The sequence below is a fragment of the Teleopsis dalmanni genome, chromosome X (assembly GCF_002237135.1).
Source record: "Teleopsis dalmanni isolate 2A chromosome X, ASM223713v2, whole genome shotgun sequence".
Classification (NCBI taxonomy): Eukaryota; Metazoa; Arthropoda; class Insecta; order Diptera; family Diopsidae; genus Teleopsis; species Teleopsis dalmanni.
In genome coordinates, this window is record NC_051848.1 from 70,953,720 (window position 1) to 70,964,683 (window position 10,964).

At 26.7% G+C, this 10,964-nt stretch overlaps 1 protein-coding gene across 2 annotated transcripts; it reads left to right on the top strand.

Annotated features, from left to right (window-relative positions):
* Positions 1-5,496: 5,496 nt before the first annotated feature.
* On the top strand, positions 5,497-7,476 carry LOC119689602. 2 transcript variants are annotated; one of them, XM_038104467.1, is made up of 5 exons: positions 5,497-5,579; positions 5,651-5,851; positions 5,911-6,826; positions 6,893-6,973; positions 7,064-7,476. In XM_038104467.1, the coding sequence occupies exons 2-5, from the start codon at positions 5,708-5,710 to the stop codon at positions 7,306-7,308; spliced, it is 1,386 nt and encodes a 461-aa protein (XP_037960395.1). In that variant the 5' UTR covers positions 5,497-5,579; positions 5,651-5,707; the 3' UTR covers positions 7,309-7,476. The 2 variants fall into 2 exon arrangements, with proteins under 2 accessions (XP_037960395.1, XP_037960396.1); XM_038104468.1 differs by having other exon boundaries at positions 5,497-5,570.
* The last annotated feature ends 3,488 nt before the right edge of the window (positions 7,477-10,964 follow it).

Here is a 10,964-nt window from a genome sequence, read left to right on the forward strand (position 1 = left end):
AGTCGATCAAAAACAACAACGTGTTGATGATTCAAAACAGTGTTTGGCCATGTTTGCACGTAATAAATCAGATTTTTTGTGTCGATATATGACAATAGATGATACATGGATCTATCATTTCACTCCGGAATCAAAACGATCATCATCTGAGCGGTCTGCAGCCGGTGAACCACGTCCGAAGCGTCCAAAGGCATTATAGTCAGCTGGGAAGGTTATGGTTTTAGTAATTTGGGATGTACATGGTGTAATATTCATTGACTATCTCGAAAAGGAAAAAACCATCAATAGTAACTACTACACGGCATTACTTGATCGTTTGAAAGCAAAAGTTGTGAAAAAACGACCGCATGTGGCGTTTTTTGTTTCATGAAGACGTGCATTGTCTATAAATGCCTTTTACTTAATATTATAAGGTTTCTATTATTAAAGTCTATCTAAGCAAATAGTTACTTTTCAAGAATTTCACGAAAATAGTATCCTAAAAATCTGAAAGAAAATTATGATTATGCCAATAACTTTTCGAATAAAATTACTATTAAAAATGTTTATTTGCCAGGTTCAAAACCTCTTTATTTTATTCTTAACATATTTCATTGATTATTAAATACGCTCATATCAAGGAAATGTATATTTCGAATTTACTGCAAATATTTTATAAGTAAGCAAAGTATTGCCAATTACTTAAATATTAGAAAAGATGATTTATGAATCATTTTTGTTTTCCTTCTCATCGCTACGCCAATCTGAAAGAGAGCTCAAGAACTTTCTTAAATTTTAAAATAATTCCTCTTTGCCATTCAATGCGAAAAATCATATTTCACAATAAATTGAAAGTATTTTCATGATATTTTCCAAATAAATTTTTTGCACAAATGAATTGATATCCAAGTTTTAATATTTTCCCTGTTCATTGGTTTTAACTTTGAGTTTCGTAAATCAACATTCAGCAAAAATTCCCTTCACATTTACTCATCAAAATCATGTGAAATGCAAACAAGTACCGCGCAAATTTTTTGTAAATGAAGCTTCGTTAAAATTTAATATCAGAGACTAAATAGCAACTGTTGTGGATTATATTGAAGGTGGATTGCTATGAGTCCGAGTTACTAATAACCGAAAACTCTTCTCAACCATAATTAAGTAAAATATTCGTATAAATGCGCTCAGTATTTTACATTGGTTTAATTGCAGTGAACGTTTTTATATGCTCCGTTCCTATCTTTAAGTCCTGAAACTGAATACTGGTTGAAATACTAAGTACGAAAGTGTGCATGCGATGAAAATCAAATAGTGCAAATAAAATGTTTTCACCCAAATCAATCCTTTGGACTGTTTTGGAATTCCTTCTAGTTATCATCAGAAGCTGCAAAATCACGTGAATGTAACTCAATGTGCACCATGCACGACAATTAGCAAACATAATATCTGAAGTACTTTAATCACAGTTCTGTTATGACATCTGTTATGACATAATATTGTACTGCATACTATGTGATAAATAAACATAATATTACACAATATTGCAAGAAAATGGATTAAAAATCATAAATATGACTGATACTTCGATTAAAGCAACTGGATTCAATAAGTCTTTAATCTTCGCCGTTCAATGTATGATATGAAGAAGAATAATTTTGAAATTTTTGTGAAATTTTTACTGGATTTTATACATTATGCAGCAATGTTCTTACTTTGTTCAAATATATAAGACATTTTTAATTTTATGAAGCAGTAATATAACATTTCCATTGCCATGAGATTTTACATAAACCGCGATTAAAAGGTCAGTTTATTTGTGCACGGCAAATCGACAATTTCATAGCCTCGATTATTCTAATAAATAAATTTACTTAAATCCAATCATAAAATCAGTCAAATCGAAGCAGTCAAATCAGCTTTACTATACTGTGAACATAAGAAAGTATTAATACACTTAAAGCCCCACGACTTCATTACCTTGAACAATGACTGCCATACTACTATAATATTGACGCACTTTATGGTTAGATTTTCTGAAAATTGCTTTGAGTAATTTTCTAAACATTCTGAAGATATATTTAGATCACTTTCAGCATTCAAACAGACCCACGGTTTAGCGGAACTTTTGCCTGATAATAGACATCGCCGAGCAACTTGTTGACGTCCTATAACTCGCCATCTTCGTTGTTATTGTTTGATAAATGAAAAGTTTCGGTTTCCTGCAATCCATCTCTTCTACGAAAACGCCATTTACATTCATTAAAACGATGATTATGTTCTTGTGATCGCCTTTGTTCTTGATGACTGCAGAAGTAGAAATACTTTATCATGACTGCTTATTGCAGCCTGGTGTAGATTTTGAGTAGTCTCAGTCTGTGTGCAATGCCTATTTATCATCTTGCTAGGCATAAAATGAATTGCTTGCATTTTCAGTCTCGTACTTAGTAGTCTTGGCAAAGAATAAAAAGAGTCTCTGTAGCGTATTGCGCCTGTTCTTCGTTAATTCGACAACAGGAGTATGTTGGTTGGTATGATGTTCTACTCCTTACGTAGTGATAAGAGCAAATCAGTGCATTGGTACGTAGCTTTAACTTTTCAAACAGTATGCTTAAAGAAACTTGTATATGCTAGGTCTTAGTCTGGTTTCTCAAAATTTCAAACAAATATTCAGGTTGCGTTTTTTCAAAACGAGAATGACATTGCATATAGAGAACGACGTTGCCATATTCTGCAAATGAGCTAATGCCACCTATATATCTTATCAGTACATCGCCGCCATTATTAAAAAATTGTGGAAGTAGACCAAATAAGCTTGTCACTACGTTGTTTCTAAGTCACTTTATAGTAACACGTACTTCGATATAGCTATGTCGTCATATTTAAACATCATCCTTTTCAACTGAGGACTCAGAGTGCATATTTTCAGATGCACAATTAATGCTTCTATCACCAGATAGAAATTTGTTCTTTCCATATTTTTAGTATAAAGTATGTACCCATAGCCAGATTACCAGATCTTTTGCTTTTCCGGGAGTTAAGAAGATACTATCTTGCAGACACCTTGTCAAATGGATCACGAAACTGGCTGGTTCAGACTTTGTAACTGCAATAATAGCTACACTGAAGTTGTCATCCGGTTCAGGTGCACCTTATTTAATCTCACGCGTTTCATGGCTTTTGTAAACCTTTTTTGTGGTGTCATTTAGTATAGAATCCAATATATGCCGCTGTGCAAAGAGGGAAGTACAGTTAGACATTTTCGGTAAAAATGTAGTTGCAATTTATCCAAGCAGCTTAGGATAGGTTGGTATTGCCTCCAATTCTGCCTCCAATAGCAATGATATCTCTCCATACAACTTCCCCTTTTTCCCACCGATCGAAAATAAAACCAAAAGGCTCTCTGTGTACTCAACTTGATTGCTAATTCATGAATATGACCACATTCAATATATTCAATTGTCCGGCAATTGATGCAGTTACTCTTAGAGTAGTGATGTTCTCATTCCAACAGTATCCAGGATTTCTCGCTTGTTTTTTTACCCATTTTTGGGTGTATGTGACCTTAAAGGTAGCGTGTGTGGAAATCTTGAAAAAGTATAAGTAGCTTAGTAATATATTTTTTTTTCTATTCTTAAATGTTTTAATAGTTATGTGAGAAGCAGTTATGTGTCAAACTTTTAAACGAATGCATGATGCCTTGAATGACAGTGCAGTTTGGCAACTGTCAGTGACACCGAGTTATAAAATCAGACCTATAAAATGAATAACTATGTATTTATACTCAATAGTAAAGATATTTTATAGCTGCGTTACCCATAGTAATAAGCATGAGAGTACAAGAAACAATTGTGCTAATACAAAAACTAAGTAATCCTAAATTCTGTTGAGAATTCACCGTAAAGTAAATTATACAATACGTTTATACTATCAAATTTAAGTTATGTTCGCTTAGTAAGTTTGTAGAATTAACTTATATTTTTAACACATATTCAGGTTTATCTTCTGGTTATTGGACTTTGTATTGGACTATTCTTGTCATTAAAAATACATACAAAATTCGTAAAAATAATTGCTTTTTGGCTTAGTAAATATTGCTTCGAAAAGCTCCAATCAGTTAAAAAGCAAAGATAAAATAGAGTCAAGAATCACATATAGAACAGCACATATATATATTTCAAATTTATCACATAAAATCAATTTCAAAACTTAAATTTAAAACATAAATAGTGAAATTGAAGAAAATTTTAATAATTTAATATTTCCGATATAAAACTTAACAGTAAATAATAAGAGAACAGCGCTGAGAGTCATATTGAAAAGCAGGTCAACAATGTGCTGTTCACATTACTAAGCTAAGTCACATTACTTACTAAGTTAAAGTGTAAACAGTTAAAATTTTCTGTTCAAAATTTGTTGAAACACATAAATCAAGCTGAAGTTCAAATGTGCTGTTAGATTATAGAGTATAAATTTTGGCAATTATATGGCCAACTTTCGACAAAATGTTGAATATATTATATATAGACACAAATCAGCTGCATAATAAGACATTTTTTTGATTTACATATAATAGGTCTGTTCCACGAGCTATTCGTAGTAACACTCTAAGTAAAACATAAGTAAAGTACACACTGAGCGCGTAACACACATAAAGTGGCAAATTACTCTCTTTATACAGATTTACATGGAATAGTTTTATGTAAAGTCTGGTGAAAACACCAGTGCCGCGCAAATACAACACAAAAATTTAAATTCAAACCAAAACAGCTGATGCACACATCATCATAAATTGTACTCCAAATTAAATATACGAGTAAAGTCTGTTTAGCATTTTCAAATTTCGACAGGGATGTTACGCTCTATCAGATGCTCTCATTTACTCGGAAATTTGCTGGTGGCACGCACTTGTGTATAAACAGTGTTACTCAAAGTTACTACAAGTAGCTCGTGGAACAGACCTAATATTTTATATGTCATTTCCACTGACCTCAAATGACTGATCGGTCAAAAATCACAAATGAGAAGAAGATGACTGATTTCTGCATACAAAATCTCATATGCGCAAATGAGTTTTAAAAAAGGTGAACAAATATTTGGTGGTTACATGTTCTTGAAAACGATAGACATCTTTTTGGAACTTCCCAAAAAATACTTAATCGAAGCTAGAAATAAGTTTTCAGTTTATATTGTAAAGTTTGAAGGTATATTTTCCCTTCTTCCAACATTTTTTTGGCACAGGCCAAAAATCAAAACAACAGGTACGTCAACAAATCAGCTGTTTGAAATGAGAACAAATGAAGAAAAACGAATGTAAACACCAGAGAATATTTAATCTACTTTGGTAAACACTTTCAAATGACTGATTTGAAATGAGTTATTTGGGGCCAGTGTAAATGCCATGTTACACTTGTTTTTAAATGACAGGAATTGAAATTTTTAATTGAACATGTTTTTTTTTTTGAATTAATCAATGTATTTTAAATATTTCAATTTTGTTTTTTAGTAATTATTCATTTCTCTTGTGACTGTAAATCGCATCTTTTCAAAGTTATTACTTGAATCTGATTGTAAGACACGTAGTGTGTACAGAGGTAGTAGATGTAAATATTTAATTAATTAATAGGTCAATGATTGTTAAATATCTCACATTTTTTATATTTTTCTATTGTAGCATAAATAGAGCAAATAAAGCTGATCATTTTCGCATATAATTGAAAATATATTGGATATGGAAACTCAAAGTGAGCCATTCATAGAAGCGTGCCGCTTATGCGGCGTATATTACACAAATCCAAAGTTCTTGAGATCAATTTTTGAGATTGATGTATATATGTTTGAACTTCGATATGAATTCGTTTCCTGGAATTTAAGGGTAACGTATGCAAAATTATTAACAAAAGATAAACTATACTATTTCGTTATAAAACTCAGATAACTGAAAATGATGGATATCCGCAAAATATTTGTGAAACATGCATTCAAATTTTCAAGGAGATTCTAAAATTCCGTGAAAGTTGCATTAACACGCAAAACCATTTTCGAGAGACTTTCAAAGAAAAAGTTCCAACAAATACAGATATGGAATTTCTTGATTTAGATGATGATTTATCCAGTAGACGCTTCCTTTATGAGCACAGTGATAATGAAAATGATGAAATACCATCAATTGAGGAGGAATTTACTGCCACAACTACTACCATAAATGACATCAAACCTATTCAAATAGAAGAAATGGAATTTCCTGGAATTAATATAAATAATGAAATTATTGACGATCCGTTGGAAGAAATTCTATTTGAATATAGAACGGAAGAAGCTTTACCGGCTCCATCAGATAATGAGTTTCAATATCTGAATGAATCAGAAAAGAAGCCACAGGAAATGGAATTTCCTGGAATTAATATAAATAATGAAATTATTAACGATCCGTGGGAAGAAGTTCTATTTGAATATAGAACGGAAGAAGCTTTACCGGCTCCATCAGATAATGAGTTTCAATATCTGAATGAATCAGAAAAGAAGCCACAGGAAATGGAATTTCCTGGAATTAATATAAATAATGAAATTATTGACGATCCGTTGGAAGAAATTCTATTTGAATATAGAACGGAAGAAGCTTTACCGGCTCCATCGGATAATGAGTTTCAATATCTGAATGAATCAGAAAATCATGAGCACGAAATTAAAAACTATGATTGTCGCATAAATAGTGAAACATTTGATGGATATGAAATCTCTGAAAATTTAAAATGTCCCCAGTGTGAATTCCGTTGTAGTTCCAAAGCTTTGCTTAAACAACACACATGTGATGTTCATTCCAAAGTTTCATGCAAACTCTGTGGAATATGTAAGTTGTTTATAATAAATCGATTAAGTCTCTAAATAAAATTCATTTAAATCATTTTTTATTCAGCTGTTTTCCGTGATAAATTGAATGCACATATGAAGGAAACACACAGTGCTCCAGCCATGAAGTGTATGACATGTAACATGAGTAAGTAAACTATTTCGTATATGTAAATACAGTTCCCATTAAAAAATTATTTTTTTTTAATGCTACAAATTAAATTTACACAATTCTCAGATTATGACTCAAGAATTGGTGGCAATATACCTACAGATAATTCAATAGATGAACAACATCCGGTACGTCTTAATGATGACAACGCTCCCGCGGACTTAGTGATAACTAACCTTGGTTTCGATTTACACACTGAAAGTATGAGATATTTCAACGGCAACCTATATATTTGTCCAGTATGTGACGAAGAGTACATCACGCAGTTATCTTTCGAAGTGCATTTAATGACGCACATTATGTCCCTATAGGTCGTGTGCCACATTTGCTATTGAATACTTGTTTATATCTATATATACTATATAGCTATATTATATATAATTATATTACATTTTTCTTAGTTACTATGAATCTATAGCGACACATTATTTATTGTTTCTCAAGTATTAATTATTTACTATATAGAGTTAATATTCCTTGCGGAGCCTTCATTAATGAATGCTTTAGTTTTTAAGTTTTTTCAGGTTTTATTTTAAAACTTGAAATAGGTTTTTGGTTTTGTTTTTAAACCTAGTTATTATAGTTAAACATTTTCGAAATTATTTAATGCAATTAATAATTTAAAAATAATATAGTAAGTTATAATATTAAAACTTAGTTAAATTAGTTAAAATCAAAAATGATTAATTTTCGTGATATAAAAATTATCAGACAGAGGTTTTAATATTAAAACTGATTTGCACATTAAATAATTTTATCCTTAAATTTAAAAATATTGTGATAATTTTTTAAATTGAGTTATATTTTTAAATATGATGGCACATCTATTAATATTTGAAGTTTCTTTTAAAAATTATAATTTTGAACAAATTCATTTTGAACAAATTGATTTCAAAAATAAATTATTTTAAATTAATATTTCAATTAATTTTAAAAAATTATTATTAATAATTATAATAATTAATTACATAAATAATATAATTAATTATGAAACTAATATAATTAACTATATAATTATTATACATAATTATGAAACTAATATAATTAATTGTGTAATTAATTATATAAATAATATAATTTATTTTATAATTAATATACATAATTATATAATAGATATAATTAATTTTTAATTAATATAATTAATTACATAATTAATTAATAAATCATAATTATTAATTGTAAAAATAATAATTTTTTTTAAATAAATCATAATTGTATTTTATAACGCCACATTTATTAATACATTAATTTTTAATCTAATTAACACAATAAAAAATAATTACATCGTAATTTACAAATATGTGATAAAATTTTAAAATGTAATATAATTTTTAAAGTAATATATATAATTATTAATAATTTTTAAAAAATCACCAATTTTTTTCAAAATAATTTAAAGCTCCAAACAAAGGTGCACAGTCATTTGCATAATTAAAAATTTTTTAATATTATAAATATTTTTTAAAACGAATTTTAGTTTCTGAAAAAGTGGCACAATTATTGACAATTGTTGCATATTTATAATTTTATAATATCAAACAACAAATGTTTATTTATAATAATTTAATTTTAAAACTGATTTCACAATTAATCATCAATTCAAAAAAAAATAATAATAATAACGAATTTAAAAAATAAATTGTTATATTAAAACTAATATGCACAATAAAATCATAATTTAAATTTATGTTTCAAAAAATTGCAATAATTAAAAATTATAATAATAAGAAAAAATTATAATTTATAATTACCAATATTTTTTGAAATATATCATAACTTTCAAAATTAAGTACCCAATCTCCGATATAATTTTTTGCAATAATTTTAATATTTAAACAAATTATAAATTTATTAATTAAAAAAAAAATTATTAAATTAAAATTAATTAAGAACTAATTATTTTAAATTTAAATTTAAAAATTTATAATAATTTTTTGAAATGATTAATATTATTTAAAATAATTTACATAAATTTTAAATTTCTTAGCATTTTTATAAATTATAGTTTTTAACTAAAATGCTTATATTCAAACTAATTTCCCTAATATTCATTTTATAATTAATAATTTAAAACATTATAATAATTTTATAAAATGAATTATAATATTAAAAATAATGTACACAATTACTATTTTTCAATATTTGTTTTAAAAATGAAAATTTTATTATTGAAAATTTTAATATTGAAATTGATTTCTAAAACTAATTACTTTAAATTTATGGTATATAATACAAAATTATAATTATTTTTTGAAAACGAGTTATAGTTTCCAGAATATTGTACACAATTATTATATTTTGATGATTCTTTTAAAAATGATCATTTTTACTAGAAATCATTTTGAAACTAAAATTTTAAAAAATTATAAAACAAATTTATATATAAAAAATTAAAATAATTTCTTAAAATGTGTGAATTTGCACAGACATTTTTATTGTCTGTGTAAATTCTAAAAATTTCAATTTTTAACTAAAACTTTAATTTTAAACTTTATTTGCACTATTAAAATTTTAAATTTATATTTTAAAACTTTAACAATAAATTCGAATATGAGTTAAAATATTGAATATTAATATATATTTTAAATATTATATATAATATTATATTAAATATTAAATGCAGAGTACGCAATTATTAAACAATTTTAAATTTGTATTAAAAAAATACAATATTTTATTAATTATTTATTTAATTTTTTATTAATTTTGTCATTTTTAAATAAAAATAATTTTTTAAAGTGAGTAATAATTTTTAAAATCAGTAGTTTTCGATACATATTATAATAATTATAATTGGTAACAGAGTTTATTTTGAAAACTGCTTCACATAATTAAAATAAGAAATTATAATAATTTTTTAAAATTGAAATGATGGTTTTTTAAAATTGAAATTATTAAAATTTTTTAAAACAAGTTCTAATTTGCAATAATAACAATTTATTAATTTATATGTTAAATTATTATAACTTAAAATGTTTTTATAAAAATAATTATAATTGTGATATTAATTGCTTATAATGAATTATAATTCTCAAAATAATTTATACTATTAATAATTTAAATAATTTTATAATTTTTATCATAAAAATTTTATTTAAATTTATAATAATTAATATTATATAATAATTATATATGTTAATTATAATAATTAACATAAATTTATAATAATTTTAACAGAAAAGGATATTATAACAATTTAACTAAGTTATTGTTTTATATACTTTAAACTGATAATTGTTAAATAATGTACTTATTGCCTAGAAACAAATGTAATACATATTAAAAATAATTTAATAAAAAACAATGTTATTTTAAAAACTGAAAATTACTTAATTAAAATATTTCGTGGAATGGAGTACTTTTTCTGTGATTTCTATATCTTTTTAAGCAGTGAGAACGTTTATAAAGAGGCTTCCTGCAAAAACTTTTGTGAATTTCTCCATCTATTTTTTGTGCAGTTACCTAGCACTTTTAAAACACTCTCGTGAAATCATAAGAAGTCTAAGCAGAATTTAATTACACCTGGAAAAGCTAAATTATAACGATTGTAAACCGACTTGGTTTAGCAGATATACCATTATATATATTTCTTATTTATGATTTAAAAATACAATCTTTGAAAGAACATGCAGTAATACTTATGAATATAAAATAGAAGAAAATGATATGTAGACATGTGCGGGCAACTCAGTAGTAAATAACGCTAAAGATTAATTCACTACTAATAATGAGTAAGTAGGTGGTTATAACTGTTTAAATTCAGTGACTTTACAATTACGATTCACGTATTTAGGGTTCTATTTGGCAGATCCAACGTAGAAAATTTTCTTAGTCGACGTGGATGATTAATATCTGATAACAGCTAGCGTGCCAGTGAGTTCGGATGATTTGTTGATAGCCTTGCACGGTAGTTTTTGTTGACTGTTTGTATTGCCTCAAACTGTGATGGGACTTCGAGATCGCGCTG

What these genes read in the sequence shown, in the direction of transcription:
- LOC119689602 (XM_038104467.1), top strand. Translation starts at nt 5,708, where the DNA reads ATGGAAACTCAAAGTGAGCCATTCATAGAAGCGTGCCGCTTATGCGGC. An exon ending in ATGCAAACTCTGTGGAATAT is followed by an intron (nt 6,827 to 6,892) that starts GTAAGTTGTTTA and finishes TTTTTTATTCAG; the next exon opens with CTGTTTTCCGTGATAAATTG. An exon ending in GTGTATGACATGTAACATGA is followed by an intron (nt 6,974 to 7,063) that starts GTAAGTAAACTA and finishes CACAATTCTCAG; the next exon opens with ATTATGACTCAAGAATTGGT.